Source organism: Cryptomeria japonica, chromosome 8, assembly GCF_030272615.1.
Source record: "Cryptomeria japonica chromosome 8, Sugi_1.0, whole genome shotgun sequence".
Classification (NCBI taxonomy): domain Eukaryota; kingdom Viridiplantae; phylum Streptophyta; class Pinopsida; order Cupressales; family Cupressaceae; genus Cryptomeria; species Cryptomeria japonica.
The window spans coordinates 42,302,457-42,325,881 of record NC_081412.1 but is presented as its reverse complement, the minus strand read 5'-3'; the positions used below and the strand labels follow the sequence as shown (position 1 = coordinate 42,325,881).

The 23,425-nt window shown below is 38.6% G+C and overlaps 1 protein-coding gene across 1 annotated transcript in view; it reads right to left on the bottom strand.

Moving 5' to 3' along the window:
- The window catches only part of LOC131026686 (mitochondrial inner membrane protein OXA1), a 129,592-nt gene that overhangs the window by 7,111 nt on the left and 99,056 nt on the right, over window positions 1-23,425 (bottom strand). The window contains exon 7 of the mRNA XM_057956640.2: window positions 21,669-21,776. Coding sequence (XP_057812623.2) covers window positions 21,669-21,776 — 108 coding nt within the window. The remainder of the gene's footprint in view (window positions 1-21,668; window positions 21,777-23,425) is intronic.

Genomic DNA, 23,425 nt, shown 5'->3' with positions numbered 1-23,425 from the left:
TGAGCTGCTGTTTATTCATTAGATTTCCTCACTTTTTATTGAGCTCCTTGACCTGCTTAAGCTGCTTGACCTGCTTGACCTGCTTGACGTGGTTGACCTGCTTGACGTGTTTTGTTGGCTGCTTAAGCTACTTGGCTGTCTACCTAAGCTGGTTGCTAGTCTATATCAGCTGTCTACTTGTCTATTCTATGCCAAGTCATCAGTTAAATATTCACAAGGATATTTTTATTTGGAATCTTATTTTCGGATTGAAATCAAATTAATTATGTGGTGCGTTGTCTTCACCTTTGGTGTAATGTGTTTCTGACCTGGGCGATGTTTTAACTTTATAACGTATTCTGCAAGAAGACAAAAATCAGAATGTGTGCGTGGCATTAGTCTGCTGCATTATAACTTTATAACGTATGCAGCAAGAAGACAAAAATCAAGGTGTGTGTGTGGCATTAGTCTGCAGCATTTTAACTTTATAACGTATGCTACAAGAAGACAAAATTCAGGGTGTGTGCGTGGCATTAGTCTACTGCATTTATCACAAGGTCAGAACAAAATTAAAGGAGTTGTGCGTGTATGTGCCTTTTAAAAAGTGGTTCTAACTGTTAATTTTAGTGATCCGAATTGATTAGGTTCAGAAATTAACTGAAATGAATGCATACACAGCACAAAAGACACCAAAAATACCCTGGGAAAACCTAAAACCCAGCATCAAAGATCCAGATTAACCTTTCAATTTATGAGCAAATTACAAGCATCATTTGAATCAGATTACTTATCCAATTGAAACAACCAACTAGGTCACAATTCATCGCTGTAGTACTGGTAAAAGTTCGCTGATCAAATCGCAGTCTTGCAAGGCATAGATATCGCTGGAAGTCAATCAGCACAATGGATATGGTTGCTCCAAGCTTCGCTGCACTAGAGGATCACTTCGCTGAACTGGAGGACTACTTCGCTAGGCTAGAAGAAATCAGATGACAAATTCGCACAAGTGAAGTCGCTGAAGTGCTTGAATATGAATTCGCTGGAAAGGAGATTGCTTTCGATTGATGTGTTTGAGATCTAGGATGAATCTTGTTTATACTTTTCCGAGTCGGCTACTTATTTAAATTACATTTTGCACTTTAGCTTTTGGCGCCCAATTTTGGGGCCTAGATTACATTTTACAAGGACCACGATATGTTTTGTTTTAGCGCTCTAATAGGGCCCAATTTAGATGCTTTACAAGTTACATTGTTACAATTTGTAACCAGCCCAATATAAGTAATTAACAAACTACATATAATCCGATTCTAGCTATCGGATTTCAACACTCCCTCTTAGCTAGGGAGAACTATAGCACATCATGGATCTTTGATGGATCCACCTTGTATTGCCCGCAGAGGGTGGAAGAGGTCTTTTACCTCAGCCTTCTCCCTGAGAAGAATCCAATGTCACCTTGCATTGCTCGCAGAGGGTGACTCCGCCTTGCATTGCCCGCTGAGGGTGGAAGATGCAACTTAGTGCATCACTGATACTGAGACTCCCTCTCAGCCAAAGCTGTGTTCTCAACAACTCCAAGTCTCTCTCTGAAGTATTCAAACTTCAAACGAGCTAGAGGCTTGGTGAGAAAATCTACAATCTGCTCATCAGTGATGACATATTTCAGCTAGATGGCACCTCTTTGTACCATATCACGAACATAGTGATAATGAGTTTCCACATGTTTTGACCTGTCATGAAACACAGGATTAACAAACATCTTAATAAAACTCTAATTGTCACAATGAATGACTGTAGGTTCCCAAGGTTGTCCAAACAACCCAGCAAGAAGCTTGTGAAGCCACACTGCTTCTCTTGATGCCACACTTGACGCAATGTACTCAGCTTTTGCAGTACTCAATGCAACTGAGGATTGTTTCATGCTGGCCCAGGAGATCACGACAGAACCCAAACTGAAACAGATTCCTGAAGTGCTCTTCCTATCAATTACACTTCTTGCCCAATCAGAATCAAAGTAGCCTTCCAAGGTGATGACAGTGTTGATTGGATACTTCAACCTGTAGCCAACTGTGCCTCGCAAATATCTTAGGATATGCTTGGCTGCAACAAGATGAACATGCTTCGGTTTGTTCATGAACTAGCTGAGGGCACTCACTGCATAACAAATATCTGGTCTAGTGTTAACTAAATACATCAAGGATCCAATCAACTGCCTATACTCCGATGGATCTGCAAAATCAGAATTAGCTACAGATAAACTCAATTTCTTCAAGTTAGTTTCCATAGGAGTAAGCATAGGTTTACAATCCATCATACCAAATCTTTTCAATATATCAATGGTATATTTTCCTTGACTGAGGATAATTTCATTAGATCTTTGCCATACTTCTAACCTTTGATAGTAGTGCATTAGACCTAGATCCTTCATTTCAAATTCAGTGGCTAATTCTTTCTTACATCTAATGATGAGACTACCTTCACCAGTTAGAAATAAATCATCCACATATAAAACTAGAATTAGCATTTCACCATCAAATACTTTAAAGTAAAGGTTAGAATCAGCATCATTCTTGCAAAATCCTAAACTAATCAAATACTTATCAATTCTTTCATACCAAACTCGAGAAGCCTGCTTGAGGCCGTAAAGAGCTTTCTTCAATCTGCATACATGAGATTCTCTATTATGAATCTCATATCCTTCTGGTTGCTCAATATAGACTTCTTCCTCAATGACCCCATTAAGAAAAGCAATCTTTACACCCATTTGATGTAACTTCCAACCCTTAGCTGTTGCAATAGCTAAAATAGTTCTAATAGAAGTATATCTAGCAACAAGTGCAAATGTTTCCTCATAATCTATGCCTTCCTTTTGAGAAAAACCACGAGCTAAAAATCTAGCTTTATATTTCTCAATACTTCCATCAGCAGTATATTTAATTTTAAACAACCATTTAGAGGATACAACAGACTTACCTTTAGGTCTAGGCACAATATCTCAGACATCATTCTTGATGATGGATTGATATTCTTCGTCCATGGCCAACTTCCACGCTTGCTGGTTCATGGCTTCTTCTACATTTGATGCTTCGGTCTCAATAATGTTGCACATCATTTCAACATAGTTGGAGAGCTTCTGAGGTCTCTTGCTTTCTCTAAATGTTCCTTGGGGAGCAGCAAATTTTTCGGCTTCTTGGATGGTGTTCCTAACCCAAAGTGGTCTCTTCTTACTAATTGCAATGTCACTGGGTCCATCAGTTGGATCTAGAGGCTCAAAAGGATCACAAGGCTCAATATATTCAAAGGGCTCAATAGACTCCCTCTGAATCTCAGGGTTAGTATCAACATCCATATCTTGATTTCCATTAAGTTCTTTATCATTATCAACCAAGGAACCTTTAGAATTCTTAAGAGCAATATTTTCTTCAAAAGTTACATCTCTACTTACCTCAATGTACTTTTGTCATTGGATGTAGACTCAGAATGCTTCGGAGGATTCACTGTATCCAACAAGGATGCCCTTCTTCCCAGATGGCTCTAGCTTAGTTCTCCTCCTTTGGTATATGAACATAGACAGGGCTTCCGAAGATCCTTAGGTGGCTGATATCAGGTTTGTCTCCAATGAAGGCTTCTTCGGGAGTCATGTTTTCCAACACACGATGAGGGCATCTATTCTGAATATATACTGCAATCTTAGATGCCTCAACCCATAAGAAGGTTTGCAGATCCTAATCATAAATCATTGTTTTAGCTACTTCAACAATGGATCTATTATTTCTTTCAACCACCCCATTTTGTTGAGGATTGTAGGGGACACAGAACTCCCTCTTAATTCCTGTCTCTACACAAAAATCATGAAAGCTACATGAGGTGTATTCACCTCCATTATCAGATCTTAACACTTTAATTCTTTTTCCAGATAGATTGTCAACTAAAGCCTTAAATTCTTTGAACCTACTTAATACTTCATCAGATTCTTTAATTTTCAAAAAGTAAATCCAAGTCTTTCTAGAGAAATCATCTATGAATATAAAATAGTATAGGCATCCACTAGGTGAAGCAACAAACATAGGTACACATAAACCAGAATGAACAAGTACTAATTTTTCTTCAGCTCTACTTTCACTTTTATAAAATGTACTTTTAGTGTTCTTACCTAAAGCACATCCTTTGCAAGTATCATCATGAAATTGACTAAGTTTAGGCATACCTTTGACCATATTCTCAAGTGAGGGAAGTGCTTGGAAGTGTAAATGACCAAGCCTCCAATGCCATAGTTCGTTGATCTCAGGAGCCTCATGAATGAGAGCTTGAACCGGTTTAGCTGAAAGTTTGTATAAGCTATCATATCTATTACCAATGACACAAGCACATTTAAAACTAGATTTCTTAGGCCATGCAAGTACTCTACCCTCAAAATGCTACTTGATAACCCTTATCTTCTAGTGCAGAAATGGAGATAAGATTCCTTTTAATTCTAGGCACAAATAGAATATCACTGAGATGTAGAGAGATATCAAAATCTAAATTTAATGAAGTAGTATCGAAACCCCTTACCGAATATCGAGCATCATCACCAATTACCACATGAAGATTGGATTCTTTCTCTATCAAGTCTGAAAGATGCTCTCGGTAGCCTGTGATGTGTCTAGATGTGCCGCTGTCAATCATCCATGTGTTGCAGTCAGTCGGCACATTGCTTGACAAGGCAGAGATGAAGAGAAAGTCTTCATTGTTCTTCTGTTCTGCAACTTCATTGAGATTCGCTTTTCCTTGCTTGAGTTGATTTTGACATTCCTTTGCATAGTGACCAAATTTGTCACATCTGAAGCAACGAATGCATGAGAGATCTCTTGGCTTTTTCTTTGAATCATGACTTGCAGAAGGTCTGAAATCTCTATTCCTCTTGAAGTTGCCCTTCTTCCAATTTCCACCTTTTTTCTTGACTGATTGAGCTGCAAGCATGTGATGATCTCCTCCATGAGAGCTCCTAATTGTTCCCTTAGTAGCCAGACGAGATTCTTCTTGGATGCAATCTCCTCTCAATCGTTCAAACTTGGGAAGCTCAATCTTCGCACTGATTCCTTGAATGAATGGTTCCCAAGTTGGAGGAAGACCATTGAGGGCAATCAAGGTAAGATCATTGTCTTCAACTTCCTTCCCAACTGTTGAAAGTTGATCCTTTAGATCAGTCATCCTCATGAAGTAGGAGGTGATAGATTCCCCTTTCTCCAATTGGATGTGAGTGAGCTGATTCCTCAAGGCAAGAATGTGGCCGGTGTTGTTGACTTCAGAAATCTTCTCTAATGTGTTGAACATCTCTCTAGCGGACTTCATCTTGGAGATAGATGACACATTATGATCTTTGATGGAATCAATGATCAACCTTCGAGCCTAAAAGTCCTTCTTGAGCCATAATTCTGTTTCCTTTTCATCGATAGATTCTTCACCATCCTTGCTGACATACTCAGAAAGATCATTTAATGTCATCATCATACGAACCTTCCAAGAGGTGTAACTTGCAAAACCTTCCAACCTGTCTTCAGCCCTAAGAGAAGAAGCCATGTAGTCTAAACTTTGAACAATAGGTTAGACTAAAAGACAATAAAAGATTGATAAATCTGATCGCAACTATTTACGAACCAAGCTCTGATACCATGTTAATTTTAGTGATCAGAATTAATTAGGTTCAGAAATTAACTGAAATGAACACATACACAGCACAAAAGACACCAAAAATACCCTGGGAAAACCTCCCTCTTGGAGCAAAAACCCAGCATCAAAGATCCAAATTAACCTTTCAATTTATGAGCAAATTACAAGCATCATTTGAATCAGATTACTTAACTGATTTAGACAACCAACCAGGTCACAATTCATCCAAATCCAATCGTTGTAGTACTGGTATAAGTTTGCTGATCAAGTCTCAGTCTTGCAAGGGATAGATATCACTGGAAGTCAATCAGCACAATGGATATGGTTGCTCCAAGCTTCGCTGCACTAGAGGATCACTTCACTGAACTGGAGGATTACTTCGCTAGGCTGGAAGATATCAGATGACAAATTCGCACAAGTGAAGTCGCTGAAGTGCTCGAATATGAATTCGCTGGAAAGGAGATTGCTTTCGATTGATGTGTTTGAGATCTAGGATGAATCTTGTTTATATACAAGATTTCATCCTTATACTTTTCCAAGTCAGCTACTTATTTAAATTACATTTTGCACTTTAGCTTTTGGCACCCGATTTTGGGGCCTAGATTACATTTTACAAGGACCACGATATGTTTTGTTTTAGCGCTCTAATACAGCCCAATTTAGATGCTTTACAAGTTACATTGTTACAATTAGTGCCCAGCCCAATATAAGTAGTTAACAAATTACATATAATCCGATTCTAGCTATTGGATTTCAACACTAACTGCATGCCGTATTAAGAAGATATGCTACTTGCACCTGGGAGACGTGTTCTTAATAATAAGATGAAGTGAGAAATTGGGGGTGCTGCCGAAAATAATTTTCTTTGCCAAGTCGTGCCTTGAAGAAATAATTGCAGTTTCTAATTTTGACTCTCTTAATAAGGTCGTGGTGTGCAGAAGAGTTGAGAGATGACACATATTCTGGAAAAGTTATTTTTCGTGGTGTTGAATTTTACATGTCTTTGAAGAAGGCTGAACGCTTTATTCCGCACGTATAGGAGAATAAAGTTTGTTGTCAGAGTGGTAAAAGAAAAAAAAGGATGAGGATGTAGTGGATTCTTTATCGGGTTGTCCTGATTGAATTTTTTTTTTTTTTTTTTTTTTTTTTTTGTAGACGTCTTTTGTCAATGTGCTCATATATCAATTGCAGATTTTATGTGGAATGGGGGTCGCTGCATGGGCTTCAGATGCCTGGTGGAGTTTCTTTTTAATGCAGAGTATGTTAAGTGAATTAGTTTTGAAAAAAAAATTTAACATAATTTTTGGGTGACATTGTGGTTGAATGAGATAAGCTTAAATGAAGACATTTCAGGAGCTGTGCACAGAATGGATAGATTGGGTTAGTTTCTGAGAAAAGATTATTCACTGATATTTGCTTCGAGTTTCTCAATTGAGTCATTCTGAGGTTGCAAAGGAATATAACATTTTTAAGAAGAGGAGTTGGTATTTTCTGTGCAATATATTGAAGAAGTTGCGACTCTTTTTGTTTGGCACTTGAGCTGGTGGTTTTACTTGTATGAGGTTGGAGCCTGTTGTTATCCTCAGTTGGTGCTGAGTTGGTGGTTTTACTTATATGAAGTTGGAGCTTTTTTTTTTGTTATACTCAGTTAGTGTTGAGTTGAGAGTTGGTGCTCTCTATTAATTGTTGCCTTGTATTTTGGGTTGGTGCCCTTCTGAAGTTTATAACAGACTTTTTGTCCTGTGGTTTTTTACCCGAAAGGGTTTTCCACGAGAAAATTTTGTGTTTTTGTCTATGTGCTTTGCCTGCATTCGTACTTTAATATATCTAGCAGCTTCATTATTTGTTAGAAGTTTTTAAATCTCCAGTACTGATTCACCCTCCCCCCCCCCCCCCCCTCTTAGTATTGGTTGTGTGACTCTCACTTAGGGTTGTTAAAATTGCAAAGTTGTTAACCGAGGCAACTTGTTAAGGACTTACAATTTTGAAATGCTAAGGATAAAAAATCATAAAATTCAACCCCGACAAGGAAAATTCCTTGTAAAGGTCGGATCTTCTGACCTTGATAGGAGGGGAAAAAAGAAAAAAAATTGAACTTCTTGGACAAAAAATACAAAAATCAAAAATATAATCTTTGTGTGAGGTGTGAAATTTCAAAATCAAAAATCAAAGGCAAACTCTCTTTATTGATTGGCAAATTTAAGTTGATTTTTTCCTTACAAAATCCACAAATCTTACTTAAAATTTCCTCACAAAGCATTTTATCCTTGTCCAGTTGATTTTAGTGCCTCACATTCCTTCTGAACTTGATCCAAGTGCTCAATTATCCTTGCACTACTCACTTTAGCGAATGTGCAACCTTGCTCATGATTTAGAATTCCATGGCTGGTTCATGTGCTTGATTCCAAATTTTTAGTTCATTTGGGTTCTTTTCCGGTCAATTATCGCTTCCGGTTGACTGTTTCTGGGTTCTAGGACAGTTCTTGTGCTTACCAATTGGTTTTCCTTCATTACCGATGCAACTCTTGGCATATGGATCTATTTTGGGTCTTGTCCGATGTTCTTTGGCATGTGGCCAACCTTCCTACTGAACCACACCTCTTGGTTGTTATTTTCCGGAAAGATTTCTTTAATTCTTAGGCCCGACCTAATTACACGTTTCATGTTCCTGCATTGGTGAATGTAATCTTATGAAGTCGACCCAGATATGTTCTGGTGGGTATAAATATGATATTATGTAACCATTTGTAGGGGCAGAGGAAGTAGAATTGAGAATAAGGATTGAGATTCACATTTTGTGATCCGATTGATTCTTAGAGTCCCAGTTGGATTGTATCTGGTTGATAGCCTGCATGTAACTGGTTAACTACCGGATGTTCTTTGATGATTATATGATGATAGTCGGATGGTTGCCGAAAGTTCTAAAGCAATAATATGATCTGTTTATGCAATCTTGTTATGTTTTCTTGTTGCTTTCGTTGTGTTACTCTTGCTCCATAAGCCGGTTGATTCTCTTTGAAGGTTTTACCGGTTATGGCTGCATCAAGTGTTATCAGAGCTGGTTATGGATTGGCTAGTGGAAGAAATGTTTGCGAACATTGAGGCATTCCTTTGGGTGGACAGACGGCCGATTGGAGGCAGGTTGCACGTGTGTTCAATAGATTGTCGAGGGGAGGCAATTGAAACCGATAGTCAGATCGCCGAGTTGAGGCAAATCACCGGAGTGGAAGACAAAATGTCGCCTAGAAGGACAAACCCTCAAAGGGTAGAGCAGATGATGGAAGACTTCAAGAATGAAGTGAGGAACGAAATCCGAAACGCTTTGGTTGGTTTGCGGAGAAACCCCGAATCAGAGGATGAGTATGAGGAAGCCAGTGAAGAGCTTGAAAAAGCTGAAAGACGGGAAGATGCAAGAGAGGAAAGATTCCTGAGAGCAGTGGCGCAAGCGAGTAAGGTTCATAAAGTTGAAGTTTCCAACTTTTCCGGAACACTAAACTCGGAGGATCTGATCGATTGGATTGGAGAGTTGGAGGACTACTTTGAGTTTGAGGATGTCAAGGACCCGCAGAGAGTCTGGTTGGCACAGACTAAGTTGAAAGGACATGCTGCGTTATGGTGGAAAGAATTGTAGAAAAACAGAGTAGAGAATGGTGAATTGAAGATCACCCGATGGAGACAGATGGTTGCAAGATTGATGGCCAAGTTCATACCGAGAGACTATGAATTGGAGTTGTTCAAGAAGTTACAAAACCTGAAACAAAGAAACATGACTGTGAAGGAATACTCTGAGGAATTCTACAAGGTGGTGATTAGATTTGGACATAGAGAGATGGATAGAGAAAAGGTGGCGAGGTACATAAATGGACTTGCTTTTAACATTCAAGATGAAATGAGTATGTTGAGGGTTTCCACAGTTGAGAAAGCTTACCAGTATGCTTTGAAGGCTGAGAAGAAGATGAGGAGAAGACGACCGAATAGAGGGAAGGAGAAAATCAAATGACAAATGAGTGACAATATGAAGAAACCGGTTGAGGAAGATGAATCAAAACCTAAGTGGAGTAAAGAACCAAAACAGAAATCTCAGAGGAAAGGCACTAGTAGTACCGGTAGAGAATTTCCTGGCAAATGTTTCAAGTGTGGAGAAACCGAACATAGATTCTATGAATGTAAGCAGGGAATGGCAAGAAGTTGTGTGGCAAATGAGGAACCGGAAGGTGAAGGTACTGGATCTGACTATGCATCGGAGCAAGGAGAATCCCTTATGTTCAGAAAAAAGGATACTAGATCTACTCATAGGAAGAGTCTTTTCCGGACTGTGTGTAAATCAGGTGGTAAGTGTTGCAAGGTTATTGTAGATAGTGGAAGTACTGACAATTTGGTATCTGAGGAGATGGTTGTGAAGCTTGGATTGAAGAGGCTTGAGCACCCTTGTCCTTATGAGGTAAGTTGGTTGCAAGATGATCAAAAGATAGAGATAAAGGAACAGTGTTTGGTGAATTTTAATATTGGGCCTTTCAGGGATGAGGTTTTGTGTGATGTTGTATCTATGAGTGCTTGTCATGTCTTGTTGGAAAAACCTTGGCAGTTTGATAGAGGAGCTATTTATGACTGTAGAAGAAACCTAGTCACTATTGAGAAGGATGGGCAGAAGTTCACATTGATTTCTTTGAAGGAGAAAGAGAAGGAGGTGAAGGATTTGAGTTCTGAAAAAAGTTGCAGTATTGAGAAACCGGTGGCAGAGGTTATACCGGAGGGTGACATGAGTTTGCAGAAGGATCTGACAAATGAGCCTGATGGACAGATAGAACCGGATGATAAAAAGCTTATGGTGACAAACCGGATGAAGTCTTGTGGCAATAAAAAATCAGAGTTGCAGAAGAAAGAAGGCAGTAAACAAAGACAATGTACAGATCTGAAGCAAAGGAAGAGAAACAAAGAGAGTTAGGGGTTAGAGAAGTCGGTTGAGGCACTGGAGGAGCTAAAGAAGAGGTTGATAGATAAGGAAGATGTTTGGATCAGAAATGAGCATGGGGTCTTTATTTTGAATCCTTTTAGATGTTCATGAGTTGCCTCTCATGGAACATCTTTTTCTACCTGGGTTGTCTGATGCAGGAGCATCCCCGGTTGATGAGCAATCTTGCATCAACCAAAAATATTTCCTTTCAATTTTGTTCTTGTTTAGTTCATTGTGCAATTTTCTGTGTTCTTGCTAGTTGGTATTGGTAGCTGCTTGCTTTTCTTGGCAGATCTTATTTTCAGTTGTCAAGCGGGTTCATGTGCTTGATTCCAGATTTTTAGTTCATTTGGATTCTTTTCCGATCAGTTATCGCTTTCGGTTGACTGTTTCTGGGTTCCAAGACAGTTCTTGTGCTTACCGGTTGGTTTTCCTTCATTGCCGGCACAATTCTTGGCATATGGATCTATTTTGAGTCTTGTCCAATGTTCTTTAGCATGTGGTCGACCTTCCTACTGAACCGCACCTCTTGGTTGTTATTTTCCGGAAAGATTTCTTTAATTATTATGGCCGACCTAATTACATGTTTCATGTTCCTGCATTGGTAAATGTAATCTTATGAGGCCGACCCAGATATGTTCCGGTGGGTATAAATATGATATTATGTAATCATTTGTAGGGGCAAAGGAAGTAGAATTGAGAATAAGGATTGAGATTCGCATTTTGTGATCCGGTTGTTTCTTAGAGTCCCAATTGGATTGTATCTGGCTCATAGCCTGCATGTAACCGGTTAACTACCGGATGTTCTTTGATGATTATATGATGATAGCTGCATGGTTGCCGGAAGTTCTAAAGCAATAATATGATCTGTTTATGCAATCTTGTTATATTTTCTTGTTGCTTTCGTTGTGCTACTCTTGTTGCATAAGCCGATTGATTCTCTTTGAGAGTTTTACCAGTTAAGGTTGCATCACATACTCTACTACCCACTGAATTTTTTTTCTTATCTTTATCAACTCTTGTTGCAAATTATAATAGAGGTTTCTTGGGGTTAAATGGGCGATTTCTTGGCAATTTTGCACCTTTTAGCCTAGTTCTTGCATTCAACTTATCCAATCAATCAATTCAATAAGAGAACAATTAATCATTGTGCCCAACACTCCCAAGGGTTTGTTTGGTTGTTCTCCACTGTAATTAGTGGGATGGGTTTGATTCCTAGTTCGCATATTTAGACTAGTGAGTCCCATTTCCCTACATTACACTTCTATAACAATAGAATGCACAATGTGATTATTAAACAGAGTTACCCGGGGACGCATCCCCGACCTGAAAACCCCTGTCCCCTTGTCGGGGACGTTTCAGGGACTTGGGGACGGCCAGGGGACGTTTCCCCCCTGTTGTGATCATTTCACACATCGCCCCATTAGAATGGGGACCCCCTCTTTTTGCTTTTGTTTTGCTTTCTCTCTGCTTGTTTTTCTCTCTACTTTTAGGGTTTTGAGTGAGTTATCTGGGCTAGGACTAAACCTTAAGGGTTTCTTTTCTGGCATCATTCAAGCTAAGTCCAATCAAATTTTGGAGAATTGTTAAGTGTCTTCCTGAAGAATTGAGATTGTTGAAATGAGGTAAACCTTTCAGGGAAGTCAAAATAGGTCTTAGGTCAGGTCTAATAGGGGTTTTTTGGGTAAGGTCCAGTTTGTTTCAAGGGCTGAGTCAGTTAAGCATGGTCAGTGAGGAAAGTGAGTCTAGTGGGCTAAGCTAAAAAGGTAACGAAATATATCAAGAGCCTGATAATGTCAAGTTCGCTCCTGACCCTTACTGAGGGTCCAGGGCGAACTTCATCCTAAGCACAATTTCTTGTTTTTTGATGGATTTGCTAAATGGTTCCTAGCCTAAGTGACCTAACTCTGCCTTGTGAAGTGGTTGGGGAATTAAATTTTGAGCAGTTTAGCCTAAAATGAGGATTTTGCTCCTGACCCTCTCTGAAGGTCCAGGGCGAAAATGTTATTTAAGCTTATTTATCACTGACTTTGGCTAACTTGCTTTGTGCAGGGTCTCCCGGAAGGAGAATTGGACGTCACTTAAGGCAATTGAAGGTTTGAAGACATGAGAAATGATGAATTTTGGGGGCTAAGGGCAAATTCGCTCCTGACCCTCTCTGAAGGTCTAGGGCGAAAAATCTTATGGGGGTCATTTCTAGCCTTGTTTGGTCGATTTGAGATATCAAAGGCATGATGAATGGTGAAATGAGCATGATGAAGCCCCCAAACTTGTTTGAAGATGGAGAGATGAAGGAGTTTTGCCCAAAAAAGGTAATTTCGCTCCTGACCCTTGCTGAGGGTCCAGAGCGAAATTCTTTATAAGCACATTTTTTGACTTTTCTTGGACATGAAAACCTATTCATAGCACGATACAAGATGAAATCTTCCTTAGCAAAGACATTTCAAGATGAAAGGTGAAGCATTTTGGTCTAGATGGCAAAATTCGCTCCTAACCCTCTCTGAAGGCCCAGAGCGAAATTTTCAAAAGCACATTTTTTTTGCAAAGTCAAAATGATTTTTATGATTGGAATGGATGTAAAAGGGCATGTTTTACCCATTGAAGATAACTTGGATGATCAACAAAGAAGCAATCAAGCTAAATAGAGAAAATCACTCCTGACCCTTGCTGAGGGCCCAGGGCGAAAAACCTAACATTGGACCTTTTCCTCCAAGTTTGAATGAAGCTAAGCCTAGACACGAGCTTGAAATGACGTTTGAATTGCCTTGAAGTAAAGAAGGATTGTTGAGAGTGGAAATTTTGAAGACAATTGCAAAAATCGCTCCTGACCCTTGCTAAGGGTCCAGAGCGAATTTCCAGGGTTCTCTCCTTTTTTTGTGGAATTAAGACAAAATCTTTCTTGGATAGGAGAAGGACGTGATGTGTTATGCCTTAGAGGTGATTTGAAGTCTAAGAAACGAAGGAATATGCCTAAACTCAGAAAGCCGCTCCTGACCCTTACTGAGGGTCCAGGGCAAAAATCATAAAACCAACATATTTCCTTCAAGATTGTGCTAAGGCAAGGTTATACTAAGGTAAAAAGAGCCTTCAAAGATATGATGAATAGAGGTTTGCTTTCAAGAATTGATGATCCTGGGCTAGGAATGAAAAATCGCTCCTAACCCTTGCTGAGGGTCCAAGGCGAAAATTGTGAAAACTCTCATTTTACCTTGCAACAACAAAGCAAATTTGGATGGGATGGATGAAGAAGGATGTTGCCCAACGATGAGTAAAAGTTTCAATGAAAAATGATGGTGGATTGAGCCTAATTTGCAAAAATCGCTCCTGACCCTTGCTAAGGGTCTAGGGCGAAAAACTTGGAAAGAGGATTTTCTTGCTTAGTTTGGAGGCGTAAACATGATCTAGCTTGGTGAAAAGGTTGTTGGATAAGGAAATGAGGACTTCTAGTCAAAATTGAAAAAATCGCTCCTGACCCTTGGAGAGGGTCCAGGGCGAAAAACACCAAAATCACACTTTTTTTTCCCAAGTCGGATAGAGCTAAGTCTGGAAGTCAGTAAGAAGACCTATTTGTGATGCCTTGAAGAAATTTTGAACTTTGAAAAATGCTAATTTTGAGCCAAATTTTGAAAATCGCTCCTGACCCTTCCTGAGGGTCCAGGGCGAAATTTCCTCTAAAAGCATTTTTTTTCTTCAAGGTTTTTGATAAATTAACTTGGTGGTGCAAGGAAATGGATCTTGGAAGTTACGTTGAGGGTTCAACAATCAAGCTAAGGTGGATCACAAGTACAACCAAAAATGAAAAAAACGCTCCAGACCCTTAGAGAGGGCCCAGGGCGAAATCCACACTTTCACCTAAATTCCTCATGCAAAATGGAAAAATTTGAAGTGCAACACTTTAACTGGATATGAATTTACCCTCCAAGAGATTTTGGAGTCAAGATGCGAAATATTCAAGGCTAAAATTGGAAAATCGCTCCTGACCCTTGGAGAGGGTCCAAGGCGAAATCATCATGAAGTTTCATTAAGCCTTGTTTAGACATGGATGTTCCCCAATTTACACTAGATCGCCAAAATTGCTAAATTTGAGGCATGTGGAAAATTAAATTTAAATTCGCATTAATTTAAAGACATTTTGCATTTAATAAATTAATTTTAAGCCTTGAATTAATCAAAATTTTATCTTGGAGGCATCTAAAATTGATTTTTATTAAATTAAGATTTATTAGTGAGCGCTCAAGGCATTATTTTGCCTTTATTTTGCAAGTCGGCCACCCTTTTTGGAGATTTTTTTTTTTTTTTCACCTCTTTTTTGCCAAGTCGGCCTTAAAGGGGGTAGGGTGAGCGCTCTATATATTGGAGGAGTGTTGTTTCACATTTCAAATCATTCAATCATTCCTTCTTAGTGCGAAATTGGAGAGCAAATTGGAGGAGCGAAATATAGCTTGTTTGAAGCGAATTTCTACTAAGTGTTGAAGGCTAAGGAAGGTGGAGTTTATTCTTTTGAAGCTAGAGCAGGCGCAATTCATCCAAGAGAGGGCTATGATTTAAACTTTGCCTAGCGAAATCCACTTTTTCTTGCATCATTTTTCAAAGGTCTAAGAGTTTAGTACTCAAGAGGAGGTATGGTGAAATCATCTTAACATCCTTGGTCAAGACTTGATTTTTGAGCACTTTTTTTAGAAAAGTCTAAGTGTTGATTAGTTAATTAGGAAATGATAACCCTAGATTTATCATGAAGTTTCCTTATTAAATCTTCCTTTTAAGTCTTATTTTCTACCCTTTAATGCCCAGGACTAATTTCGAAATGTTGTGTAGGTATCAAGATGGCGACTCCAAAGGCAGAAGCATCTACTAGCCGCCCAGCTCTCATCAAGGAAGATCAGAAGAATGACGAATTGGAGACTAGGATCGTATCCAAATGGAGTAATATTGGAGATACCAACTTGGGAAACTTCAATGTGAAGAAGTTTTGAGAGGTCCCCTACATTGGCGAGCCATCACCTGTTGCGAAGAAGATAATTGAAAGTGGCATCATCAAGGCGGCAGGTTTCCCTCCAGCAGTCAAGTGTCACGAACTGATGATCGAGTGTGCCCGCCACTATGACTCACAATCAAGGTCGATCGTATCCAAGGAAGGGAACACCTTAGCTTACCTTTCGGAAGAGGCTATAAGTGAAGCTCTTCATCTTCCAGAGCATAAAGATATGATTTACAAAAGCTTAGAAGGAGCCAAGTCAATATATGAAGATGATCCCGACACTTGCCTAAATCTCATCAATAAGAATTGGTTGCTCAAGAGTCGGCCTCGCCTGAACAAGATTCCCAACACACCGCATAGGATCGACTTCCAGGAGTACAGAGATTTGATAACTTTGCTCAATCGGGTTACAGGGGCTCCTCAAGCCTTCTACTTCGAGAAGTGGATGTTCTTCTTCATTCAAGTGATAGTCCAAGGAAAAGGAATGCTTCATTGGGCCAGAATTATTAGCAATAGTCTGGACGTGCAGTTGAGAAGGCTAAGACCTACCAAATCATTCCACATGAGCTCATATGTTATATATGCCTTGATCAGGAGTTTCGAGTATGCAAGGCTACCTCACAGAGGAGTGATCGAAAGAGGACCTGGAGAAGTGAGAGTTTGTGAATCTTATGTTCATTTGCATCATCTGCCTAGAAGTGACTACAAGTTAGTCAATGATACCTTCACGATGAACATTACTAGGACATTGCAAGGTGGGATTCATAATCGACTATCTCTGGATGCACAAGAACTTGTGAAGAAGTATGGTGCATGGTTCATCTAGTTTCAAAAGTTTACATACATCAAAGTTCATGGGTGTCCTTCACCTCCCTACATGTTGCCGAGGTATCCAACAGACAGGATAGTGCTACTTGAGGTGACCATACAGTTGGCAGCTTATGCGAAGGCATCCAGACACAAGCATGGAAATGGGATTCCCGTGCCCATCATACTAGGGAATTCACTTGAAGTATGTCCTAACACTCAAGCTTCGGAAGATGCAAAGATAGAGTTATCTTTATATTCATTCACATCCTTTGCCTCACAGGAGAATTTTGACCCTCACGGTTATATGGAGGAGACAGTCGGTAAGAAGTACAAACACGATTTTCAGGTTGAAAACTTTTGGATGAATCTCTCAAGTGATTTAGAGGTCAAAAGAAAGATGCATTCCAGGCTACCCTTAGATCTCATTAGGAAATGCAAAGTTTATAGAGTAGCTGATCAAGCCCAAGATAATAGCAGATACCTCCAGTCGTCCTATGACAAAGAAGACAAAGCAGTGAAGATAGATTGGAATGAGCCCGAGCTTTTGGACTTGAGAGCTTTGATGGCTCCTGTTTTATCATGCACTCGCAGATGGGTAGATGTACAGCATCAGAAGTTGAGAGAACAGAATGTGTCAATGACTTTTACTTTGGAGGCAAGACCAGAAGAAGGAGAAGCAAGCGTAAGTGAGAACACTTCTCATCCTAGAGGTGCAAAGAGGAAAGAAAGACCTGAAAAAAGGGAATCTTCCAAGAAGAAGCAAGAAGCCAATCGAGATCACCCATCAAACACATCTTCTCGACATGAAAAGAAGGCAAGCCAAGGGGAAGGTCAAGGGAAGATGGTACCTGAAGTTGATGAATCTATGGAATCCATGGTACAAAATGACAAGCCAGAGAAGGGACAGACGCCTCAACATTCATCAAGTCAACCTCCCCAAGTTGATGAGCTACATGAAGAGAAGAATGATGATGACGCGACATCTCCTCTCCGAGAAGATGAACCACTACCTAAAGAAATACAAGTGAGAGAGACAAGATCTGCCATTCCGGATTGGTTAAAAGAGAGACTGACAAGAGTGGTTGTGGTTGAAGAAGAAGAAGATGTATTTGATTTAGAAAGCCTTATAGGAAATTCTCAAGAGGTAATGGAAAAGAAGAAGGCCACCAAGATGTCCACGGTAATTAGGGATGAGACAGGATCCAGGAAATTGCAGATAGCTACACCAGTAGCGGACAAGTATGAAGGTGAGATTCTTGCAGATGAGTATGACTTAGAAACATTTGAGCTTGGTCCACTCACTACCGAACAAGCAATGGAAGAGGCAACCGATTTATCTGAAGCACTTAAAGACAAACTTAAAGAAGAAATGGAAAAGAATAGGAAGCTTGAGAGAAAGGTCGGTGCTTGGAGACGCTATTTTAGTCATCTCAACCAGCCCTTGAGACGTCAGGATCCAGCGATATCTCCTTTGCAAGCACTTCCTCCTGAATCAGTTGGCGAAGCAGAAAGGGTCAAGAGCTTGGTTCAGCTTATGAGCTCTTGGATTGACAAATCCCACACGGTAGCCATTGAATTTGCAACAAGAATGATGAAGACAATCCATCGAGCTATCCAGGTCCTTGAGATTATCCACAATCTAATGATAACTGTAGCCGCTTTCGCTCACACTAGAGATGTTATCATTCCTGTCCTGCAAGTAATCAGGCAAACACCAAGGCAGATCCTGGCACAAGAAAAGATAATGGATGGAGGAACTCATAACCTCCTACAGTGGTCAGCTCTGCTCCAGATGAAAGAGGTTCTTTTTGAAGACATCAACACTAAATGCAGTCAAATTGAAGGTGTCATCCATCCAATTCAAGATAAGGTGTTTAAAGTATTGTGTACCATTCTTGGCAGGCGGATCGAGATTGAGACAGATGTGGACATCCAAGAGTTGGAAGAAAGAGTCAAGGTCATCTTTTGCAAAGGGGAGAACGTCATCACAGATGAGCAACGAGACCTGATGTTCACTACCATGCTCCTGATTGAGAAGATCAAAGAACTTGAACCTGGATGGGAAACAACTCTTCTCACTGCTTTTGATCAAGTCATTCACTTGGAAGAACGGATGAAGAATCTTCCTGAGATTCCTATCGCTGAGATTGAAGGAATTGTGTCCAGATTCGTTAGATATGCTAAGAAAGAGCATAGGAAAGGAAACAAAATTCTAGAAGAAAAGTTGTTATAGGATGATGTGGCAGCGCAATTCCTATTGGTCTATGTTTCCTCGATATTTGTGCCAATTAAATATTGGCTATGCATTTAATAATGTTTATCTAAATGGGGACCTTTTTGTAACAAACCCTAATTAGGGTTTAGGTGTCAGAATCTCAGCCATTGATCTTCTTTCGATCTAGGCCATTCATTGTATTTGAGGATGCTATATATACCCTCACTCATTTTCATTTTGATGATAGAGATTAGATGATAGATGATAGTTAGAGCTTAGGGAGAAGAAAGTTATTGTGTAGCAAGATTGAGTAGTGAAGAAAGAATTTTGAACAATTGTTGTCTATTTGGCTTTGAGATCAATAAAATATTGAAGTTATGGTGTTTTATTGCAATACTTATGGCTATCGTCATGATTGTTTATCTTCTCGAATCATTCTCAGTCGAAGTAGTATTTAAGTTTGAAGGACTAAGTGTTGTGCTTAATCTTTGGTGAGATTCATGTTCCAAACCACTAGCTTCTTGCTGATTGTAAGAACGCCTTGTGTGGTCAACTGGAAATATTGAGATTGCTTGAACATTCAATCATTGTTGAAATATTGATATGTATCTTTATGATAGTATCTATAATCCTTGATGATTTGAAAATCACTAATCACCTTAGAAGATCGCATCAATTCCAGTAGAGTTGTAATTCCTTGGCAGTACTGAAATTGGTAGAATCTTACCAAGTCTAGCCTACATTGAGTCATTCTTAGGATTAGATTAGCATTCATCTCTTGAAACCATTATCTTTTAATCTTTTTTTTGAGAATCTGTTAATATTAGGAAAATCCTGTTCCTGAAATCAAAAGAGAGTAACACGGACCAGCTTTCTCGGAAAGTGCGTAAGACCCCTTGGAGAAACAGCATTTACAACGACCATTGGTGCTTATCCACACGTAGAGATCCTACAGCGAAGAACCTTGAAGTCACCCTGATTGATCCTTTTCGCGATATCTTCAGCATTCAGAGGCTTTAATCAAGAGAGGATAAGGTACCATTTGGGTATTTTATTCTGTGTTTGGTTGTGTACAAAATACATGTCAACACCCCCATCCCCAAATCGCCCTGTATTTTGAGGGGACGTCCCCGAAACGGGGGGATGCCTGCCCTAGCTCTGGGGGACGTCCGTACGTCCCGAGGACGGCTAGGGACAGCCAGAAGTCCCCCATATCTAAGGCCATTAAAAAATATTTAAAAAATAAAAAAAGTTGTATTTTCAATTTTTTTTTTAAATTTTTTAATATAGGCCCCTTATTAATTCAAATTGTTATTAAAAGTAAAAAAATTAAAAGATAACATTAATTAAATTTTAAATTTATTAATTTAATTCATAATTTTGACAATGAAACTATATGGCAGCAATGTAGCCTTTGGGCATTTTGACACAGAGATTAGAAAATCACCCAAAAATCGCCAAACTCAGCGAGTCAATAGAAAAATAACACCCAACGCCTTTATTAAAGAATAAGTTTTTTTGGCCTCGCAGGGCGCTACCCCTCGACCCCGCCCTGTATCGCGACAAGGAGCGCGCAAGGGGCGCTGCCCCTTGACCCCACCTTGGGGGCGCTGCCCCCAAACCCCCGTTGAAAAATATGGGGGGAAACTGTGTCGATAGAATTAGGGAAAATTTAACCTCTTTGTTTTGACATTTTGTATGTTATTTCTTTAATATCTATTATGATATGCATATTAACAATGTGAATGAATTGAAATTTTGATTTATGAATGCATAATTGCATATTGTCTATTGAGTATTAACAATGTTGTACGTTCAGAATTTACATTCTAAAATGTTTTCAACTCTTCATAGTATCATACACATGCTATAATATATATCCATGTTTTATTGTTTTCATATGAATATAATGTATGTATGCATGCTTTATCCATGTTTTCATATGAACATTTAGAATTTTGAAATTTTCTTATATATTTTAAATTTTTCCTATATTTTATATAGCCGTCCCCTTTGCCGTCCCCCGCCGTCCCCAAATTTGGCAAAAAAATTTGCCGTCCCAGAAACGCGTCCCGCCTTCCCCGTCCCGGAAACTCGGGGTAACATTGTTATTAAATACTCACTAACTCCTATATATAGGCATTATTGGGATATTCTAGTGTCATAATCCCAATGAACCCGACTTAACATACTCTAATTATACTTCTCAACTCATAATATACCCAATCAAGGATTATGTGGCCCTTACTAAGTTATCACATCTCCCATTACAAGCTATAAGATAAGAAAATAGCATCAGAAATGTTGCCAACTAGAACAAGCAAATCCACAAAGCTCGTCAGGTTATCCAACAAAGTTCCTTGCAACTACCGATTCTATCACATGGTCAAACATTTCACCTTACTCAATAGGGAATTCAGTCTCATCTATTATGTTTTTTTCCAAACTGGTTGTGGACCACAAATCACAAAATTGGCATACTAGATTAAATCTACTACAAGTTAAAGCGGGACAAAACTATCCTCTTTGATCTAGAATATTATTAGATCAAATCAAGTACAAGTGTTCCAAATATTTTTCAAGGACTCTATTCCAGTATCATGTCATATGAAGACCAAATTGAAATCGTATTTCCTCTATCCACTTTCATCAAACAGGTATTGTAAGTTCAGCAAAACAGCTTAAAAAATTTAAAAGTTGCTCATGTCCAGTACATTCATGCATTTATTGGATTCATGATTGAGAAGAAGTGCAAAATATATACACAAAACAATTTCATTATGCATAAACCCAATGGGTTTTATTCTAGTTAGAGGGAAAAGAATTGTATGATAATGAGCTGGGTTCAGGTTTGCTGAACAAAAAGCTTTAATAATAATGAAGCATTCTCAAGTCATGAATACAAAATTATGTTATTATAGTTCAGTGTTGGCAACAACAAATTTCTGGCGAACACCTAGAAACATGAATTGGAATACTAAGCTTTTGTATAACCATTATCAAATTTGATAGATCTTTATATCTTGTGTACTTTAATGTAGAATGAACATCTATCAGTGAATTCTGTAGTCAAAAGAAGATACCTTCGCGAAATTCATAGTAATGGGCACTGTCATCAAAGCAAAGAATCGAGAAAACGTCTTCATTTTAGCTGCCATAGGATTGCCTTCCAGGCCTTCTTGCATATTTAACTACAAACAGAAAATCACAATAATAATCAGCTGGAAATTTTTAACAATAAACGCATAAACTTGAGTCATCAGGAACAGAAACCATAAAAGCATAAAACTATCAATTATTTTTGCTTTCCAACCACCCCCACCCAGGCCAAATGGTTATCTCCAAATTTCCAAACAAATAGTGAATTATCAAGTATCCGTTGTCCACTTCATAAAGCTCTAGCAATATATAATACTTAATAGTCATTTAAAGCTATATCCATGCTTAATTAATTTCATCCAATTTTGAAATGCAAAACAACTTCACATATGAAAACTAGATTGAAGCCCTAAAAAGGAGAAATAAACAAAAGAAGAAAAGGTAATAAGAGAAATGTTTATCCAGTAAACATTAGAGACTGCATTTGCCGATTAAACAATAAAAGCTGCATACAGGTTGAGCTCAATGTGAACAGATCAACACAATCTCATCCAATAGAGAAGGATCCCAAACAATCAAACAAACAAAAATAGACCTTTCTTTGGTGTCTTTAATCCGCGTATTCATTTTCTACACAAGAAAATCTAGAATACAGTGATGAAGATATAACCATCAATACCAGGACTCTTGTACAATATTTTTGTACAATGACTTTGAATAATACAGTTAAACAGGGAAAGTAAAGAAAGCTATAGTTAGCACGTTCGACAATTCAATTTTGTATGCAAGGCCAAAATGGAGGCAAATCTGGAATTTTGAAAAACAAATCAGTAAAATTTATATTCGAATTTGAAAAATCTGAATGGTATCAAACAACTCTGGCCAGTCAAAAACAATTGGATCCAATCACATCTAGTACCAATGAAGAAAACAAAGACAAGAAAATTGCAAAGAAAACGGGTTGAGAAAACAGTTTGCTATCCAGGGGAGACAGTACGATGATCTAAGTTGTCACAGTTACATACATAATGTAATAAGTCTTCAAGAATAGTTCACATGATAGATGATATACCTAGTGCCACAAGTGATATGTTACCAGGTGTGTCTTGCTTGCCTGCATTCTCAGACAAAGAACTAAGTACAACTAATGGTAATAAGCTGACTCACAGAATACGCCGAAATTTATGTGTAAGTTCAAAATTTGGTGAATTCCAATAAAAATCTAAAAATTCATTCTAATTCGCCCTAAAATTCATATGGTACAAGGCTAGGACTTTTTTGACTAAAATATATCCGGCCATCTGATATGAATTTTGAAGAGGCCAGATTCCTGAGCGAAATGAAAGAGTGCTCTCCCGAACAATGAGGTTGTTGACCTCCGCCTTCCTCTCCCATATTGGCAAGGATAGCCTCAGGTCGTGCACACAATGGAAAATCGTGAATGAAAACAATCGAAAGGCTGCTCACATTCTTCAGAAAATTTATTAGGAAAATTGCATTTGTTACTGGGCAGTGCAATGCCCCTTTTCATATTTAATATACCCTCCATTATCATTCCCACACACAAGGAATAAAAGAAAAACAAGGTAATATTTAAAACTTTAAATTATGATATATTTATTATTTAATATATAAAATTTAACATATTTATTATTTATATTAATAAATTCAAATTCAAATTTTGAACATATTTATGTTATCATCTTTTTAAAATTTATTATAATGTATTCAAAAGTTAACT